The following is a 21143-nucleotide window of genomic DNA, read 5'->3' as shown; positions in this document are numbered from 1 at the left end:
AGGACATAGAATAAAAAAAACACAGAGATTTATTCCATGTTCTAAGTGGAGCCTAAAACCTGGAACCCGGAATCAAATCATCAAAATCGATTCCCCAAATTTTGAAATCTGGAGCATATTATGTATACCCTAGAACCTATAATCGGATGGGTTCCCACAGGTTTGATTCCCATTTCTACCTTAAAGCCATGCCCACTCCTACTTGTTACTAGAAGGCTCACGCATGCTAATTGCAACATTCCGACTGACAAAATCTTTAACAGGATGAAAGGACGGGGCATGAAACATACAAGCTATGCATGACTCTCCGGTAGACCAAAATCAGTCCTAATCTCCATTTGCACTTATTGGATGCAAATGTTTCTACTTCCAAAGCAAATTATCTATGAGGTTGAGAAGAATATCAAAAAATTCTTATGGGCGGAAATACATAAGTATATAGATTCCACAAAGTTGCTTGGCGAGTAGTTTGCATACCCAAAGGGAGTGAGGACTAGGTTGCTCAATTTGAAATCAAGGAACAAAGAATTGTTGGGTCGCATGTTGTGAACCTCATCAATTTTCCGTCCTCTTCCATATGGAGTATTTGGGTTCACATTACTAAATGCGGAGGCACTCCAGTTATGTAGCATGACATCAAGGTCAGTATGGTCTTGAGTTGGCGATGTCTTCTTAAGTTGAGACTAGCTCTAATTTCAATAATATCAAGCTCTAGGTACTGTTATAAAGAGATTTATGATAAATTCGCACAAATGGGACTGAATGTGGAGTGACATAACTTAATTTGGGCCAGCGATATCAGCAAACGTAATTTTATCGGATGGGTTCTATTGCAGACGTTTCAAAACAAGTCAAATGTTATCCATATTATTTTGTTTAATATGCGTAAAATCGTTAGAGGTAGAGTTTTCCAATACAAAAATGACTTTTCCCTGGCTAATATAATATTGGCTACTATATGGAGATTTCCTATCTCCATCTTCTTGCATTGTTAGTTCTATTTGTAATGCTGGGAAATGCTTCTAAGTTTCTGTATTTCATCTGATAACTAATACTTATATTTTGTGCGAAAAAATGAATAAAAAAGGGTCATGATTTGTGATATTTATACCCTCGACGTACGTGTTATCCCGAAAGGGAGACCCTCTTCTCTATAAATACGTCTCTCCCTCGCAACTTCTAGCCACCAAACCCTAAAGTAGTCCTCAACATCAAAGCTTCCCAAGAGTCTGCATCAACCCCTAGTGATCACAACCACACCACACCACACCCACCATCTCCCTCTCTGTCTCTCTCTTCTCTTCACCGTATTAAAAACATGGAAGACGCAATTAGGAGACTCAACGGGGCCACTCAAAACCTAGAAACCAACCCCACCGAAACCACCTTCCCCGACCACCCCAAGAAACCCACCGCCACCGCCACCGCCACCGCCACCGCCACCGCCAATCCCAACAAGAGGACTCTGAGGGACGGGGTCCCCTCCGGCGGAGCCACAAGGTACCGCGGGGTGAGGCGTCGCCCATGGGGCCGCTACGCTGCGGAGATAAGGGACCCGCAGTCGAAGGAGCGGCGGTGGCTGGGCACCTTTGACACAGCGGAGGAGGCGGCCTGCGCCTATGATTGCGCAGCCCGTGCGATGCGAGGAATCAAGGCCCGCACCAACTTCGTGTACCCGAACTCTCCTCCCCCGCTGCCTCACTCCGCCCACCACCACTTCTGCAACTTCTCCAAGCAGTCGGCCCCGAGCCAGACTTTCCGCGGCTTCCCAATAGGGAGCCGCTCCAGCTGGCAATCTGCCTTTGCAACCGGTGACTTTACCTCGGCAGCTTCTCAGAGGAGTGTGGCCACCAGCTCCTCCGCGCTTGACATGCTCCTCCTCCGCGATTTCCTCAACTCTTCCTCAAGCGCCACCACGGCTTCTCTTTACTCACCTTACGGCCATTTCCCAAACCTGCAGGCCTTGACCACGTCAACTCCCATCACCTTCTCCGGAGGGTCTCTGGTAAGTCCCTCCACTGGCAATCCTTGTTCTTCTTCTTCTTCTTCCATGAACCTCCACCTTGCGGAAGACCATCAAATCTGTCCCGTGAAGAGCTCTGTCAGCGCGAGCATCTCGACCATGGCGTCGACAACCGATGATCACAAGCATGAGTTGGAGCAACTATTTCCTCAGGAGTACTCGTCGAGTAATTCAGGGCTGCTGGAGGAAGTCATCGAACGGTTCTTCCCAAAACCCTCGTCGCCGCCGCCGAAGAGCCAGCAGGCTTGTTCCTCTGCCACCACCGAAGAGCCTGCTGCTTCAGTGGAGTGCTCTGTGGTTGGCAGCGAGTACGCATCCGACTCAACGACAAGCTTGGAGCAGCTGGAGAGTTTTGACATACTTGCTGCTGCCGGACCACAGGCCCTGTCGCTGTGGGGCGAGTGGCCAGAGAGCGGATTGCAGATGATGCAGGACCAGTACTCCATGTTCGAGGACTTATTCCAGTGCCCCGAAGTTGCGATGAGCAGCTTCGTAGCAGCTACGGTTGAGAATACTTAGCGGCCAAGATGATGAAGATGATTCCATGAATAATATTAGTGAGAGTAATTTCAGGAGGAGATGAGAGCTACCCGTGTTTGACGTAGTATGCAAACAAGCTTACCTTCTTCGAGATCATTTTACAGCATGATTCTATGTCTCCTGCTAGAAACTTTTTATTTAAAGATCAGATTTTCTGTCTCCCTCCCTCCGTCCCTCCCTCTCTCTCTCTCTCTCTCTCTCTCTCTCTCTCTCTCTGAGAATGTTTTGTCGGAGCCAAGTGCATGCGTTGACATGGGCAATCAGGGTTTCTTTTCTAGAACCAGGTATCTAGCTTATTCACTTTCTATTTCAAGGAGGTTTTTTTTCCCAAAAAAAGTTCGACGATCGATGCAGAATCTTGCCCACACATGTGTCTTTTCTTCGTTTCAAGATAGCTTTTGGTTGATTTTTCATGATGATTCCTCAAAAAGGACGAAGAATCTATGTTTTGTCCGATTTTTTATAAACCCATCTTCGAGAATAAAGAATGTTCTCGCCTGTAAGTATCTAACGGAAGCTCTTAATTTGCTTCTATCTCCGGCCGGTTAGAAGAAAGTACTAGGTTTAAACAAAAACTGCTACTACTTGTTTTTTTTTTTTCGTCTCAAACATTAACAAATGGATGAACTACATAGTTAATCCAGATGCTATTGGCTTTCAAAGTCCTTGTGATATAACCCAAAGCAGGTTAATAGCCATATGTTGCTGATTTCATCGACTATCAACTGAAGAGGACTTTCACTTTTAACAAAGTGAATATATTAATATTGGAGTTCTAGTCATTTCCTTTCATTATGTCTTTGATTTAAATAATACTTAAATTGCAAGTAATGAGCAATTTACCTTTATAAGCAAGTGAAGTTTTCGTATTACAACCTTGCGAAATTTTCCACAACACAACGCATCTCAATTTATCTAGTTAACTACGTAGTCTTGAACTGAAATTATACATTTAAATCCAATTGAATAAATATTAAATTTTCTCATACTTGTTTGTACTTGCTTTTATCTTCGCTTACGCGATATTTCTGTGTATATATTATATGTTCATGGATCTGGAGCATAGATTTTTTAATTACTTGAGAGAGCTGAAAAGTAATAAGCAATTCCCGTAGGTTGAGCGTTTTTTCGACTAAATATAGAACAGGAAGAATTTTTAAATAGGTTCGGTTATTTTTTGAATCGGAAAACTCACTTTGCAAAGTCCTCATCTTCTCTTCGCGATCGAACATCAAGTGCAACGATTTGATAAGCGGATCATTGGGATAGATGTAGATAAACTAGAAATCCGCCTAGAAATGTATATGGAGTTTTCTCCTCATATGACCCGATAAATTAGAAGATATATTCATGTATCCAACTCTAATGTCAAATAGAAGTATAAAAGCATTATATAAAATAAATTAGACTATAATTATCTATTACTTTTTTGTTCTTCTTTTTCGTTATAAGGCAAATCATTTGTGTTCTCATAACTCAATTTTCTCCAATATTAGTGGGAAAATCATTTTAAAAGTCAATAACAAAATTACTTTCTTTGCAAAGATTAATCTGCTTCGTGAGCAAGTCGCACATGGCATATGCAAGAGATCCTTAATCCAATGGAAACATGGTCATGCATAAATTATTCAAAAACAATTCAAACATAACCAATGTTATTCTGATTATATTGATGTGCACAGGCAATATCGATCAATTTTGGGGTGTGTTTATGGATGATATATGTGTCACGGATGCACACCACATCAATTTTTTTTTTCATACCACATCAATTGATTAGTACATCTCGCGGATCTACTTTTTCCATATGCAATGTTGTTATAAAGCTGGATTTTCTATGCTAGGGGAAAATACGGCATAGGCCTGACAATTCATTTAATGCTCCGTTTGTTTCGCGAAAAATAAATAATTTGAAAAATATTTTTCGAAAAGTTATAGCTTGAAATTTTAGTCAATAGAAAAGGTTTTCATTGTCGACAACAATTTATGGCTAGACATTTTCATGGCTAATGAAAATAATTTCCGTTCATTCATTTTTGTAAGCAATATAACCGATCATTTTGAGAAAAAAAAATTTTTAATTTTTTTTTTTCGCGAAACAAAACAGAGCCCGTGTTGTAAAATGAATATGATTAATCAAAAGTTTTCAAAGCTTTATATAACTTCCGCAGTCTGCTCCAGTACACAAACCCTTTTGTTTTCGCCAGTTAACTATGCTTGACTGCTTGTCACATGATGAGAGGTTTTCTGAAGAACGAAACATATCGATTTTACAGGAATTCAAAGTAGTTAATACATAAGTTGTGTTCTGACCAAAACAAAAAAAATACATAAGTTGTGTCCCATCAACTGGGGTTACATTTTAACATCGTATAGCTACAGCAACCCCTGTCCAGATCATACAATTTAGGGTAATAGCTAGGTTGATTAGATCGACATTCCGGAACTTGCTGTTGAAACTGGCTTAGCTTTCGCTAACTGAGCCATTTTTTCTTTTTTCATTTCTCTTTAGCCTTTCCCAATTTCGGCTCATAATAAGGTAAAACCATTTCAAATTTAACTTTTTTAGCTCTTACTTCGGGATCGTACAATGTCAATGTTCAAGAAGGACTCGAGAGGATAAGTACACCGTGATCGCCATAACTTGTGTACGGCGTTCACTTGAGTGCTCAAAATTTGAAAAAAAAAAACAATCACTTAAGTGTTATTGCCGATTTGCCCCGTCGGAAATCCTACATGTATGTCGGAAAATCTGAAGTAGCATCGCCGGAGTAAATTTTTTGAATTTTTTAATATAAACGTAGATCTTTATTTTATTCTTTTAGTTATTTTGAATTTTTTTATTTTTTATTGTTTTCCCCCTGTTGGCTGGTGAGGGTCACCATGAGGGCCCTCGCGTCGCCCAGGGCCGTCGTCTCCGCAACCTGCACACACACCCCCCTGCGTCGCCCGGGGCCGTCGCCTCCGCAACCTGCACCCCCCCCTCTCCCCCCGCGCCGGAAGGCGAGCCGGCCTTGTAAGGCTAGGGTCCTCTCGGTGACCCTCGCCGGCCATGAGAAATTGAAGGATTTTTTTTTCCAGAAAATATTAAATAATTAAAATAAAAATATCAAAATAAATGATTTTTTTAAAAAAATTCCGTAAATATAAAAAATTATTTAAAAAATCCATGTGTCATTGAAAATAAATAAAAAATAATAATAAATCCACATAAGATGATTTGCTAGAAATAGCATTCAAGTAAACGATTTTGCTCTGATATGACACTCAAGTGGACGAAAAAAAAGTTATAGTACTCAAGTGAACGTCGTACAAAAGTTATAGCACTCATGGTGTACTTATCACGGGACTTGAGGAATCTTGAAATAGCCATTGTATTGACTCCAAATTCTTTTCTGACTATAAAATCTCCAAGTTCGTGAGGCTCCTCCGGCGAGAGAAGATGTTACAGACGAAACGAGGAAAAAATGTCAAAAAATGTTCTAAACTTATTGTATTTATATAATTTTATTCTTAAACTTTTTAATTGGACCAATTTAGTCATAAACCTTTTTGCATTGATATCAATTTAGTCCATTCGATCGGTTTAGGCCAGAAATTGCTGACGTGGATACTAGCCGTTCTACGTGATACCGTTGGCGCCAACGTGGACATTTTTAATAAGTTTTTTTGAATTTTTGTCTTTCATTTTTTTGCTTTTTCTTTTCTTTATTTTCTAGTGATTGGCTAGTAACAGGCCATGGCCGACGAGGCCCCCTACCCCGGATCCGGCGAGGGTCGGCCTCTTCAATGCGAGGCAGCCCCTAGCCTTGATCGGGCTCACCGAGCCTCGACCTCGCCGACACTTGCCCAAACCTTGCCCGGGGAGGCTATACCTCGCCCCGGCAATAGGAAAAAGAAATGGGAAAGAAAAAAAAATAAGAAATCAGGAAATTATAGAAAATGTCCACGTCGGGACCAGCGTTGTCACGTAGAACGGCCGACGTCCACGTCATTGATGTTCGATTTAAATTGGCCTGATGAACTAAATTGATATCAATACAAAAAGGTTTAAGACTAAATTGGTACCAATACAATATGTTTTGAATTTTTTTGGTATTTTCTCCGGGAAAAGAGTCCATATAACTAAAGAAGCATAAGTTCTCAAGAGGAAATATGTTTAGAGAGAGAGAGAGAGAGAGAGAGAGAGAGAGAGAGAGAGGGAGGGAGGGAGGGAGGATAATGAAGCTGAATGATTCAATTCAAGTGTACTATCGTTGTCGGTAAAACCTAACTTCTGGCGGAAATATTAATATATTGAAACATCATCGCATGAACTATCCACAGGGTGGTAAAAAGAAACGATTAACCTTCGAGCTAGGCCTATCAAATCCAGCTCATAAAGGGACCAGCCATCTTAGAACTAGGCATTAAATGAAGATGACGACCAAGAACCATGCACTTCATGCCTTTGTAGGGTGATATTTAGCTTATCCCCCCTCTCTATCTCCTCATAAAAGCTTACACGAAAGTGGAAAGTTGGATTGGATTCGAGGAACCCACGAATCTTTATGGACACTTGTCATCCCGTTTGACTATGGCTCGAACAAGGTCCATTTATGATGGTCCTTCAATTCCCATCTTTGTTGGCATATGATTCGATTGAGTAGGAGGGGTTCATAGTGGATGGACCAAAAATGAAATGAAGACGAGACGAGGAGGGTGCATTTGTCCAACTCAAACGGTTTGGAGAGTCCAAATCCCGTTCTATCGATAAGCTTGTTCTAACAAATTGGTGTGTTTATTTCGAGAAAAAAATTCATAAACGAGGGAAATGCTTACCGAAAAATCACTTTTAAGGAAAATGTTTTCCCCTTTTCAAGTCAGAGAATTTCATTTTCCTAACTTTAAGTACGTATTTTTTTTTCGTTGACTGTTAATGGATTTCCTATTGCCAATTCATTTACAGCAAATCAAAAACGTGAAAGTTCAGTAAATTCTCAGAAAATTCTTTCGCTCAAACAAACACGCACAATATTCACCTAAACATCAATTATGTTATAAGGTTCCCAATGGGCAATAATGATTTCCTCTTGAAGGGGTGTTATCGACTTTTAAGACTCAAATTCCACGTCAAACAATGACTAAATAAAGACACGTTTAAAATGACATATTGAAGTTTTCAACATCTCATATCATTGAATGGCCGCAAACCAATACGTTAGAACTTGGATCATACTGGCTGAATAACCGGGATCTGAACCTGTTTTTTTTTAAGGGTTTTGGCCGGTTTACCTACAATTGGATTTAGTGGAATCACGAGACCCCTCTATTCTTACCGTAAAAAGTTAGGTATGTCTTAAGCCGATGCAACACTACGTGGGCCTACCGATCCTATATAGCCGGGTGCGCATCTATCCTGCACTCGCACAAACCAGGAAAAAAAAAAAATTTACCCCCTCTCCCTTCTCCATCACCCTCTCTTCCTTCCTTCGTTCCAGCAACATTGGCCAATGGCTGTGCCGCCACTTCTGGCCACTAACACCGCCTTTGACAACCGCCATTTCGACTGGTCGACCCCGTCTTGGGTTCCCATCTCTTTGGAGTGAAGATGAATGATGCGGACGGCGTGGTCGATGACTTTTGAGATGGAGCCTATAAGCAGAAGCCAAATACGTGAGCTGGAAAAGAGAATTCGTGCAGTTTTGCTAAGGAAAGCCATAGTCGTTAACCTGAAAATCTAGCCTTTTTTACAACAGCATTCGCCAGTTTCAATTGCTTCCTATGTTCATGTAACAGCGAAATAAGGATCCCGGAACCGGAAGGATATCGATATGGTCCGGGATATTTCGGGCCAAAGCTCGATGTATTAGATCTTCGTTTCACATGAAGTTTCTTAACCTATGGCGTGCCTTTGTTTAGTGGGAATTGATGATCCGACAAACGATTTTTTGTGAAAATGGTTACTTGTGAAAGAAATTATTGAGAAAAACCCCTAATTAATTTTGAAGTTGATAAAACAATCCATGATCTCTAATATCTAAGTTAATGCAATGAAATGCTGTTTTGCAGATTGTCCTAACGTACATTCGAGTGTCAAAAGAATAGGTACACAGGATTAAATTTGGCAATAAAGGCTCGCACAATGTTCCGAAGGGCTTAGACTCTGTAAGGAGTTTAGACGTTGGAATGAAACTCAAGCTCCGAGAGAATACTTCATGTGTGACAACTAGATTATCAAGAGATATATTCAAGATGATTACATCATCACAACGACTAGCAAATCAAGCTGGATTGTTCTTGGAGATTCTCAATCTTGAAGATCAATCAAAGATATGGATTAAGGGAGACGAGGATGACTACCTAATGAAAAACTCTATCTATAGAGACCCAAGATCATAATTATGTGGTGATTTAATCTAACGGAGAATTCTTTTCTTTGTTAACATCAATGGCTACGAGATCCTTTATATACAGTCTCATTCAACGGGAGGTTTGAAGAGTGATTCTCTGGAGATATTGCAACGGGAAGTTGGAGACGAAGAAGTATAAAAGGAGACCTCAAGGCTGAAGAGCGTACAAGACGAGAGAGCAGAATTCTAAATTCCAAGGTCAAGAGAGCTTCACATTTTTTACATAACTTTGATTCAAACAATGTAATACTTATATGAGAACATTCAAGTGCAAGAGTGTTAGACGGGAAATCTATTCACCGAGTTATAACCTCCGAGCAATTGATTAGTAGAATCCAGCCGATTGGCTGCCAACGTAAAGAAGTGGACGTAGGCTTGAACGAAGCCGAACCACTATAAACTCTCTATGCAAATTCTCTATCCCTTAATCTCTCTATTTATATAGTGTGATAGTAAAATTGTGTATGTCGTCGCATATGAGAGTATCTCATATCTTACTAGCAAAACTTCGTCCGAACGAAGCTTTAACGTATTTGTTTATATTCTACATTAGTTTCTATTATTCCTTGAAATCACCTATTCACCCCCTTTAAGTGATAACGCTAGTATTAATAGAAATATATTTTCATGAAGTGCGAAAATATTTAGGCACAATTTATTGTTGACAGTGACCAATAAATTTTAGGAAAATCTTTCTCAAATAATTAAATTTCCACGAAACAAAGAGGGTGCATTTTTTTCCGCAAACGATCAGCGATTTGAAAAGAAAAACATTTTCAAAAACAATCGTTGGGAATGTTTACGCATAAATTGCTATTGATAATGCAAATATTTGCTATCAATTATTTTTCCGGAGTGATATGAACAATTATTTGTAGCAAAATATTTTCCAAAATCATTGATTTTTCGCGAAACAAACACATCTAGTGAATTTATTCAAATTTCAAATATTCGAGAATGCACATTTTTAGTATCTTTTTTTTTATTTTACCTCACTCCCATATTCTCCCAGACTCCCTTATCTATCTATCCGTCTATCATCTATTGATATGAAAGCCCTTTTGAAATTTGAACACATGCAAGTCACATAACCACATCCACAGGTCAAACATCTTTCAATATGCTAATCATTGACCTCTTTTTTTCTTCCCCCAAAATGGTAATCGCGCCCGTCTGTGCTACTTCCGGGCTTCCGTACTCGAGCCCGAAACTTTGGCCCGGCCCAGCAAGATCCAAAGAGTCTAGCAAGTAGTAAGCCCTGGATGAGCATAACCAGGAACCGTACCGTTGGGCGAAACCGGATTTCGGACTGTTCATTCAGACCGCGCTGTGCAGACCTTGTGGTCCCCCCAAACGTGGACGAAGAACCGAATTCCTTAGTCTTGGCACAGACGAGTGGCACTTAGGAAGTCCGATGAGGACCCTTCATTTTACTCGCGGAAAGGCGAGAGCCGGCGCTTCCGAAAAATTCTTAGATGCACCGGATGTGTGCAGAGATGATGCGGAATGTATTGGTAGTGCGTTTCTGGATCGATTGCACAGGCAGAAATCCAATCGGAAGGCGAAACGATGATGTGTCAAGAACCGACGAATCGAGTCGACGACATCAGATCGAGCTCAAATTCGATCGGCTAAAGCGAAACGGTATCCTGATTAATATTCACCGCCTTCGACCGTGACTAACGAAGAATTTTGACGATTCAAGAATATCTAGATGGATTTTCCTTTTTTTTTTTTTAGTATTTTCGAAATTTATTAAAGACGATTTTGTAGTTTTGGATTTTATGTTTAGAATCCTACTATGGTTAGGATTAGGGTTAACACCCTATAAAAAGTGTGTTTATAATATTTTTGAATATGATCATTATTTTATTATCAAATTTCTCGAGATTTCTCTCTTAAGCAAGAATTTGCTTGTTATTTTCGCCGAACGCCGCGTCAAAAAATTAGCTCGGTGTCCGGGCCTGCAACCTTCCACCTTCTGCAAAGCCGAAACTCGCGTCGACAAGAATCCTAGAAACCATGACAAATCCACGAATGATCCTGTCTCTAAATCCTCTTCATCTGCTTTATTTTTTGTGCATGCTCTTGTTGTTACATTTGACTCCATCAAGCCTACAACCAAGGGCAGATGCAGGACACACTCTCTCTAGGAATCCTCCGTCTGCGCCTAAAAGAACAGAATATGTCGTGACACTAGACCTAGCTAATATGCTAAGGATTCGGTTTAAGCTAGCAAAGGGAGCGACAAAGGGGACAAGTGTTGGACCGGTCATTCTGGAACCACCTCTCCAGGCAACCCTTGTGGAAGACATGCTTGCACCTCGCCACCTCGCTCACTTCATCCTCGTCCTCGAACCTGCTCAAGCACACGCAGCACTCCTCCGCCGCTGCCCTGCCGCCGCCGTCATGACTGCACCGTGGCTCGAGCCGCCTGACCCGGACCGCCGCGGAGGAGGCACTGCTCCTCTCCCCGGAAGGGCTGGAGTCTCTGCCGCCTTCAGGAACCGGAGGCGTGGCCGTGTTGAACAGGATAGCCACTACGAAGACAATGCCCATTACCAGCATTGCGAGCAAGCTTTCGGTAGGACCTGGGTAGTTGGACAGACCCATTTGACCTTTTTTTTTTTTTTTTTTCCTGTTTCTATCTGTTCTCGGGTTTTTCGTGGTTACTTCTCTCTCCTCTGGTAGAGCTCGCCGGAGAGACTAGACCTCCGCATAGAGCGAGCGATGGAGGTGGACCCTTGCCCGAGAGAGCAACGGGGCTTCGGGTGGAGGCTCTTCTTAACGCCGGGGTCATCGGCTTGGCATCGGGGTCACAAATGGCGGACACGTGTAGGGTGGGTATGGAGATTTTCAGAAGGCTTAGCTGGCGACCACGTGTCGGGACGGCCGGACGACCAATGAGGACCCGCAACTTGGTAGGGAGGAAGGAGTGGGGTGGGCGTTCCTCGACCTCGTCAAGGAACGGACACGTGGAGTCGAAATATCCCAAGTCCCAATCAACGAGAGAAGTAGTAGCAGGCAACCAACTCAGGGAATCTGAACTCAACAATGGATCAGAAGACGCCATGAAAGAGTAACGAACATCTCTTTCTAGCATTTCCCATTCAAGAGCTTTCTTGTCAAGTCCTCAACAATGACCCGCGATTGTAATCTTGTTGGACTCTCGAGCTCCACCGGCAGAGTAATATAAACCTCTAAAATAGATGGGACGTGTCAGGTTTCGAGTGGCTCGCAAAATGAATTTGCACATAATTGACTCATTTTTAGGTAACATAGTTGTATCAGTGCGTACCTGACTCGATACAAACCCAATAAGACTTCAAATTCTTGCTTTAGATAGAGATGATTTGAAACTGAAACCCCACTTCCCAAAGAACCCCCGTCCCAACCATGCGCCGCCGGGGCCGGTTTGCACCCCTCGGAAGCCGTCTAGGTGGCCGCGAAAGCCGGGGATATTTTGGTCTCCCAGACTCAACATGGGGAGTGGATGTCAAAGTTGAACGACAAGGTGGCGATGCGACACATGGACGTGCACGTGGAGAGCAAGCGGCAGGTCCAGATGGCCTCTTGCGTCTCCTTCGACCTCTCAACACCTTCTCCCTCCAGTCCACCGCCCCATCCCCCGTACCCCTCTGCCATCGCCCCCGACCCCAACAGGGGCCATAGCCTACGCTGATCGGCCCAAATCCAAGGTCATGGAGATATTTGGCAAGCGGTTGGTCGAAACCGGAAACTCTTACTCTCGCAAACTGTTCATTAAAAATTCTAAAATCTGCCGCCGAAGCTCAATTGCATTTTCCGTTATTCAGATTTTCCATTGGCCGAATTGGATAGAATCAACAAAAAAATTCGATTGCATCAATTTGATAAATTTTAAAACTTAATTATAATTTTTTAAAAATTTTAGGACTCAATTACATTTTTAACAACTTTAGTAAACCTATCTCCTATTTTTTTTTACATTTTACTTTTCTGAATCAGTAAGTTATCGACGTCAAAATTGCTAATGGACTAAAATACAGACCCATTAAAAACCCATTTTTCAGTTGGGCTCTTTTTTTTTTTAAATCAAAATTTGAAATAACATATATTTTGCCTGATTCATTAAATATTGTCAAAAAAACATATGTAATTCACTCATTTTGCCAGATTTAACGGAAAATATTTTTCAAATCTTTCAGTTTCTCGAAACAAACAGAGTATAAATAGTAACATAATTAGCTTATTGTCCCTCCCTATATAGCACAAATAACGGCTCAGGACCCTCCGACGACGAAGTTGATTCGCCAAAGGATCTACACAGGCGCTTACGGTCCAGACTCTACAGTAATTCCGCGGCCAAGACTCGTGGACACTGAAAATTGGCACTAATCCAACTAAACTCTTGAAAGACGTTGAAGCAATTTCTCAACTGATAGCAAGAAATATTCTATCATTGGTGAATCAATAGCGCTGCTGCGGCGAATTAATGGGATATACAACTATATGCGATGCTCTAGTCAATCACCATGAGTATGATCTTGCAAGAATCCACTGCCGCGATTCGAATCCCTAGTGAGATTTCATCTGCGAAGGATCCATTCCAATCGACCGAAAATAGGCCTTTTCCGCATTATCCATCCGTCTCTGAAACATGCCCCACTCCCTCCTACACCTCTCTCTGACCTGTCACAAGCCAAAACACAGTCCATGAATAATAAGCTTCTGAAGGAATCGATGTTTTACAGACTTAATAGCTCTAGGGGAAGAGAGAGGTGTGTAATTTTTTCATGGCGCATGTATAGCAAGTCCGACTTATATTCGACACTTCTACATACCCCTTGCCATGGTGACTTCCCATCTTGTGCTTCTCCCTACAGGATGCCAACCGAAAGAGATGTTGATAAGATAAACCATTGCCAAATGGTCATTACTTTTCATGACAACAGAACGAAATGACGAGCATTGTCCATCTACCTGGTTCCCCAGTGAGGGGATTGTTTGATGAACAACCCACTGAGCATCTACTACTCCTATCTTCTGGTGTGCTGGCTGTTTCATTTGGTATTTCAGGAACACAGCACAATCAGACACGAAAAAGTAGACAAATGCCGACTACTGATAAGCAAACGGAATCAAAATGCAGGTCACACACCTCTACACATTTCCGGAGAGCAAAATCGAGACCCCATCCGTGGACTAGGTCATTCTGCAAATCCCCACACTTCAAAATTAAAGAAGGAAAAGGCATGTTGAAATAAAAGGCAGAGGAGGGTACACAAAGGATGAATATGCTCGGGTGACCTGAATCATATGCCACACGCAGCGCCAAGCATCTCGTGAGAAAACTGGAGCCATTATCTCAACAAACCTGGAAATGTCAAATACAAAATCCTGTTGGGATCCATTTCCATCAATAATCATTGGTGACGAGATAATAAGGAGCATCTCGAGAAAAGGAAATATTAATAAGGATGCTCAAAGTTCATACGCTGCACATGGGGGCAGACTGGGACTAGTACACCAGCCAGGTTTCTCCTCTGTTTCTCTGGAGAAAACAAATACCGTCTATTTACTTACTAATCGAAGACTGCAAGTTTTAGCCAAAAAAAACAGTGGCGTCAGTCTCACTTGTGAACTTCTCGATCACCTCTTCTTTTAGTCATCTGCCATGTTAAGCCTTTGTTAGGCTCCAGACCTGGCTGCGAGATCTCCAAGCCGTGCTTTCTCGCCAATTTTATGTATCTGGCATGGTACCACACAAAACTCGATGAGTTTCAATTGTCAGAAATGTAAATGGTAGTAGAGTGTTATGTATATATCTCCCGCTTACTCTTCTGCATTAAAATGCTCAACCCCTAAGTCCTCATCCCATATGAAAATGTAGTCATAAGGTGCCACAATGTCAGGATGCAAGAACCGCTTGGCATACCACCTGAAGAGAGAGATTGAAATCTAAACCCCAAGAAAGTTCAGGAAATATCCTGCACACTACAGATAGCAGTTCTTTACCACTTTGTCTGCTTCCTAACGCTCACGTGTATGGCCCTCTTGGACCATTCATATTCATCCCATTCAGTTGTTCTTCCATCGTAGTGGAACAAGAGAATGGTAAAGTTCTCTGAAAACTGTGAGAGGAACACATTTAGCAATGCATGTGACAGAAGTAAATGCTAGGCACGCAAGCAAAATTTGCAGAGTGAGAGAAAACCTTTTTAACGGCAGCATCAATATTCAACCGCTGATTATAACCAACAGTGAAGGTCACTAGGTACCTCGGTTTAATGGCTAAGTCCTGAAGATGACATATTGATTAGACATCTGGGAAAACTTAAGAGTTGCTGATTACATCCAATTCAGTTCACAGGCAGAGACGCACCTCACTTGGCTTACCCCACAGTCTGCGCAGATAAAAATCTGACTCTGCAGTGACAATTCCCGGTGGCAGTCTTTCTGCACCTCTGGGATTTGAAGGGACCCAAATCTGTAACAAAGTCATGACGACATCTACTGATTCTGAGTACTAAGAAAGATTAGGAAGTAACTATGGAGATAAAGCAGAGATGAACGAATTGTTCATTTATCAAACACAGTAAAAACACGCAGCTGCTATCAGAGGATGTAATTTCCTTTAGGGGACTCGTATTTTCTTTTGTTTACAACCAAAGCAGAACCATGATGCAATTATAATTTATGAAAATTCCAATGATATTTACATGTGCTGGAAAGAGCAGAAAGGTTTTCAATGATAAGAGCCATGAAGTCTGATCTCATATATCCCTTTCTATTCCGGATGGTCAATCACACTCAAGCATCAACCAATAACGAGCACATGCAGTACGCATAAATTTTCAAGCATGTGCCTTCCTCATTTCCAGATATGCTATCAGCATTGAGCTAAAATTAAGGAGCTTTTACCTTAGATGTACCATTTTGAGCTTGATCTGAGCTGCTATTATAACCCTTCTCACCAGACAAATTTAGAATCGTTTGGGTCGAGAGCCCTGTTTTTGGGTCTTCCGAATACTTGACATCAACAGCCGTTTGAAGGCTGGTTGGAAGATTAAACTACCAATTTTTGGAGAGAAGTACCCAAAAGATTCAGATAAGAGGGAGAGTGCAAATAATGAAAGGATGAAAATGAAGAAGTGAATCAAGAGAAACAGATGGGATACCTTAATTAGAGACAATGTAGGAAAAGACACCCCAATGAAGAAACCAAACACAACTCCGAAAAATGTTGTTATTATCAGCCTCATGGTGTCATTTGATTTTTTACACCCAGCACTGCAACAGCCGAAAGACAAGTGATTCAGAAAGATAACTTTCAGCAGCCCAGAAAACTCAACACTATTCTCTCAGAAACAGGGTACGGTTCCATAGTACTACAAGCCATCAGTAGTTCCAACCTGCGTGTATGATTCCCCATTTCCTCAACAATCTTCTCAGCGCGTGTTTACAACATGGAAAGCACGGGATGCTCCGCATCTGTTTCAACAACTTTTGAGTCGCCTGCCCTCCATTTTAGTTGAAAAGAGCCCCGATGAAAGTGCAGTAGACCTGAAAAGTAGCCTGAAGATATAGTAACCGGCAAAACTACTTTAAGAACACTTACAAATTCCACTGTCACTGGACAATTATATGGAGAGCATAAGGAAGTGTAAGTTGTAGCTTCAGTTGGATTACTTCAGCTAATCAAGCACGTCCACTAAAAAGTTAAAGAATGCACACCATCAGGGGCACAGACTCTGATGAGCAACACACAAGATATTGCTAGCAAGTTTGTGCCTCTCCTAAACAGAAGGGTTCACAACTCACCACTCCACCTCCATCTATCACTCCCTGATCTCATGAACTGGATGATAACATAAGAGCTCTTGGTCCGAACTTCACATTCAGCGTAGATGCCATATGTCTACCATCCTCATGCAAGATCTTGCTAGGAAGGGCTTGCTATGGGTTCCTTTCCTGACCAGCTTCTCTTAGACCAAGTGACACTTAAATGTCCTCTCAGCCACCACGAAAAAAATAGAGAAAGGACTACAATCCACCTCAAGGATCAGATCATTAGAACAATGTGTTGGCGTAGTGGTCCTAAAATGCCTACTATCATTCTAAATCACGGGCAATTCTGCTTGCTCTGAGAAAACCAATGGAATCATAAGTATGAGCCTCAGCTCCACCTTTGAATGAAGACCCTCCGTACGGTACCGGACCAGTCACATTGCCTGCAAAGTCAGCATACCAGAAACGCAGACCGAACGACGACACGTTTTCTCGACATCTATCGCGAAAAAAAGCACAAACAACTACGAACAGTCAAACGGAAACTCGATTCGTATAGAAAAGAGTACTCGACTAATTCCGCGCTCAGCTAACAATCAGCCGAATCGCAAAGGACGATGTCCTAACCGTTCGCTTCCCCGTCAAAACGCAAGGGAAACTCTAAACTCACTCCGCCGTCCTGCAGCCGCCACGCCCGATCAGAAACCTCCGACGAAAAAACGCTAGCCTCCTCGGCCCAAGGAGCTGAATCGATCGCTCGCTCGCGGTCACTCGCAGCGCACAGCAACAAAAAGGAAGGGAGCTCGGGGAACGGAACGCACCTGGGAAAAACACGCGAAACCCGGAGTGGCGAGAAACAAAGCGCGTCGGTGTGACGAACCGCGAGAAGAATCAAATAGAAGCAGCGGATCACGAGAATCTAGCCACTCAAGAGACCTGAGTCCCTGCTCAAAAGGCGCTTCGAGCGAAGCGAAAATGGCGTGAGAGAAAAAGGAGGACGAGGACCGACGAGGATGTCGTCTCGGCGATGATTGACAACGAGATTCGTGCGAATTAAGGAAGACGAACGTTTTATATATCGGTTAAAAGGAAAGAGCCTAGAGAGAGAGAGACGACATCGTTTTGTGTGAATATATTTATGCTCGGAATGTTCGTTACAGCGGCTTGCTTCGTACGTCTCTTAGTATATTTCTGCATTAATTGGTTTCGAATTGATTAGGAAGAACATCCAATTATTTGGGAGAGCCTTGATTTTACCTAATTGTATTACCAATGTTCGTTTCGAAATTCGTTAGCCCCATTCAATGGTATTTTAAAATTGAGCTTTGATAAAGATAAGTTATGATTACGGTAGGCTTTATCGATAAGACGGGATTCGTGATCTAATAAAATATTTTCTTCAATTTTGTACGCATAAGTTTGAAAAGTTGGAGGAATCAAAAGCAACATTGTCCGAAATTTTTCTAGAACTGTCATCTCTAAATTAATCGATTGTAGTGGCAAATTATCTATTATCGATTTCGTGTCATCTTTAGGCCGCGGGGGAAAGTCCGGTATTTAATTAAATGTGATTTCTTGACTGTCATGACAATTCCGGGTGCTAACAAAAAGAAAATTTAATAAGAAAAAGGAGAAATGGAGATTAGATATAGTGAAGGGAATGGAATACACTTTGTCAGAAAGATCGTTTTACTTTTATGTTGCTGCTAAAATTGCATGTGCGTTTTGTGTATAATTTTGTAAAATTGCCTCATTAGGTATTATTTGATTGGTTCGTGAACAAAATAGAGACGAGCATGATTCCAGATTTTAGGGTATGCGGGGCGGGTTATAGATTTCAAAAGTTGGGAAACCGATTTGAATAGGCTGCTTCCGAATAGAACCTAAAACCTTATTTTATGTCTCGTCCAGTTATGAGTGTGTAATCTGAAACTACTAGTCTAAACTTTCATTTTCGGCAATGTCAATGAATGGAATGCTTCAAATTCTTCGTGTGGCTAAGTACGAATTGTGGTCATTAGATTGTAGAAGAAAAGAGGTGATGATTCAATGCAGTCATTTACCTATGATAAGGTAGGTGTTAGGTTATGAGATGGGTAAGTTCCAATTTCCAAAACTTGAAAATCCGATTTCGACCGTAGATTCTGGATTCTCGATTTTAGGAGGAACCTGAACTATGCCCAAACCAAACGGTGTCTATACAGAACATACTCCGTCTCGTACTTTGGTCTTTTTATTCTTCGTTTTGTCTTTCTGTTGATACCATCGAGGATATTGATCGGTGGGAATATCGAAATCGAAATGGAAACGACAAAATGAGTGCGTGAACGTAACCGACGGAAGACGATGGATGATTTGACCAAAAACAAAAGAAGGACGATGCATGAATAAAATGAATGACAAGGAAGACAAATGGAAGAAGTCAATGCCGGCGAGCCTCCGGCGGCTACTGGCGTAGACCTCGACGTTGGGAAGCTTACAACGACACCCAAAGTCCCAACCCCACGGCCACGCTTAACGATACAAGTCAAGTCAAAGAGGCGGCCGGAGAAAACTACGGAACTAAGGAAAGCTATGAGAATATACCCCCTTGATTAGTTGCGTCATTGTAGGTGGAACCATCCTCAGCCTTTGAAGTTTCCATTAAAGTTGGCAAGACTACTTGATCTTTTCTCTTTGACGCTACGAATATTCAAAGGTTATTTAATCGGGTCGAAGTTAAATCGATGATGTCATGACGCGACTTGCGTAATGTTCGGATGTTGGCGGGGAAAATTATCCAGAAAGTCCTAAACATATTGCATTTTTGTTTATTCAGTCATAAATATTTTAATTTTGTCAATGAGTCTCAAACCTTTTCACTTTTTTGTTAATTAAGTTCATCCGACAAATTTCGATCGGAAATCGTTGACGTAGAAATTTTGTTAGTATTTTTGTAATTTTCTTTTCTTCTCTTCTCTTTTATTTTCCTTCTTTACTTTTTTTTCTTCTTTTTCCCATTTTCCCTCCGCCAGCCTAAGCACGGACGTCCCTCGCTTGAGGCTTGGTGATGGGGGGTGGAGATAAAAAGGCAAAAAGAAAAAAGAAACGAAAAAAGTAAAGAAAGAAAACAAAAGAAAAAGTAAATACAAGATTCAAATTTCAACAAATAATATTAAACTATTATTAAGAACTGTTATGTTAGCTCATTCCGTGTCATATAAGACAGGTGATGTCCACGTCGCCGATTTTCGGCTCAAATTGACCAGATTAATTAGTGAAACGTGGAAATGTTTATAACTCAATTGATAAAATTAAAAGATTTATAACCGAATTGGCAAAAGTGCAATTTTATGATTCTATGGACAATTTTCCCAATTGTGGCTGACTTTGAGAATTTCGAAGCTTAATAGCTTGCTCAAACTTAACTAGGATCTCGTGTACCTGAATTTTATTGTTGATGAACCCTTTTTTGTCTCACTTAATATGCAACAATGTGATTCGATGAGGGCGGAGAGTAGTCGCTAGAGGGTCTGGATAAGGAACGGCTCCCGATAGGCTTTTAGGATGACGAAGGGGATATGAATTAACCAAACCGTGCACCGAATGTGGGAAGAGCGATTCTTGAATGTGTCCGTGTGTGTCTGTGTGAGAAAGTTGGAATTAACTCATGGATGCGTCTTTTGACATAACGGCAATGCTTAGTTTTGGAACTTTAAAGTTAAGCGTGCTCGGGGGAGAACGCTCCCGGAATGGATGACCTCCTAAGAAGGTGCCCACCTGTATGCCAAAGAAAATAATCGTGAGGCTCGATATGAGACGGGCTAAAGCGGACAATTCCTCAATGAGTTAAATCCATAGCGTCATATAGCAAGTCTTGCCCATAGGTCTCACACTTTAGTTGTCTTGAGGTGTGATGTCCTTGCCACCGAGCCAAAGAATGAGCAGATGCTCAAGGGCGATGATGTGCTCGCCTAAACAATAGATCTTAGGACATGGCTTGGGCAAGAAGCACGAGAAAGAATAAAACCTCTCAATCGATTAGGCGACCCACCTGAGCATGTTGGCGTATCGTGCGATGATAACGCCTTTTTTGATCTCGTTCCTTTGGCGATCCGATCGCGCGCTTCGATTGCTTGCGCATACGATCTCGCGAACGCTCCCGGAAGGCAGAAGATGACACGACCATTAATGGCCGAATCTGAGTTCATCGTTAACGGAATGGTGATTAATTTCTCAATCTTATGATTAGAGGGTGGAATTAATGAGCCGTAGGGTTAGGTGGAGTTGACTTTTTCTTGGTGTGCTTAGGCTTTGGACACAGTCGAACGGACGGGATCTTGTGGCTGGCGAGGCAACGCGAAGTGGGGCAGCAACATCTCTCCCCTACGTTATCATGTTCGGTTCGAGGATGCCCACCACTTGTTTGAGTTTTGTGC

The 21143-nt window shown here is 41.8% G+C and overlaps 3 protein-coding genes across 4 annotated transcripts; 1 reads left to right on the top strand and 2 right to left on the bottom strand.

The window, feature by feature from the left end:
- The first annotated feature begins 1193 nt into the window (after positions 1-1193).
- On the top strand, positions 1194-2725 carry LOC115749418 (ethylene-responsive transcription factor ESR2-like). Its single transcript, XM_030686232.2, has one exon. The coding sequence runs from the start codon at positions 1319-1321 to the stop codon at positions 2540-2542; it is 1224 nt and encodes a 407-aa protein (XP_030542092.1). The 5' UTR covers positions 1194-1318; the 3' UTR covers positions 2543-2725.
- An 8274-nt stretch (positions 2726-10999) lies between these two features.
- On the bottom strand, positions 11000-11735 carry LOC115749426 (probable E3 ubiquitin-protein ligase XERICO). Its single transcript, XM_030686239.2, has one exon. It carries the CDS (start codon positions 11566-11568, stop codon positions 11188-11190), a length of 381 nt encoding a protein of 126 aa, XP_030542099.1. The 5' UTR covers positions 11569-11735; the 3' UTR covers positions 11000-11187.
- A 1581-nt stretch (positions 11736-13316) lies between these two features.
- LOC115749430 lies at positions 13317-17839 on the bottom strand. 2 transcript variants are annotated; one of them, XM_030686248.2, is made up of 15 exons: positions 17547-17839; positions 16350-16512; positions 16116-16227; positions 15859-16008; positions 15320-15424; positions 15152-15235; positions 14953-15068; positions 14774-14875; positions 14572-14685; positions 14432-14488; positions 14245-14311; positions 14096-14149; positions 13918-13992; positions 13779-13814; positions 13317-13626 (listed from the first exon to the last, which is right to left on the bottom strand). In XM_030686248.2, exons 2-15 carry the CDS (start codon positions 16367-16369, stop codon positions 13513-13515), a joined length of 1206 nt encoding a protein of 401 aa, XP_030542108.1. In that variant the 5' UTR covers positions 16370-16512; positions 17547-17839; the 3' UTR covers positions 13317-13512. The 2 variants fall into 2 exon arrangements, with proteins under 2 accessions (XP_030542108.1, XP_030542107.1); XM_030686247.2 differs by having other exon boundaries at positions 16350-16500.
- Between the last annotated feature and the right edge of the window lie 3304 nt (positions 17840-21143).

The sequence above is a fragment of the Rhodamnia argentea genome, chromosome 6, assembly GCF_020921035.1.
Source record: "Rhodamnia argentea isolate NSW1041297 chromosome 6, ASM2092103v1, whole genome shotgun sequence".
NCBI classification, from domain to species: domain Eukaryota; kingdom Viridiplantae; phylum Streptophyta; class Magnoliopsida; order Myrtales; family Myrtaceae; genus Rhodamnia; species Rhodamnia argentea.
The sequence above is the reverse complement of the archived record's forward strand: the minus strand, read 5'-3'. Positions and strand labels throughout refer to the sequence as shown.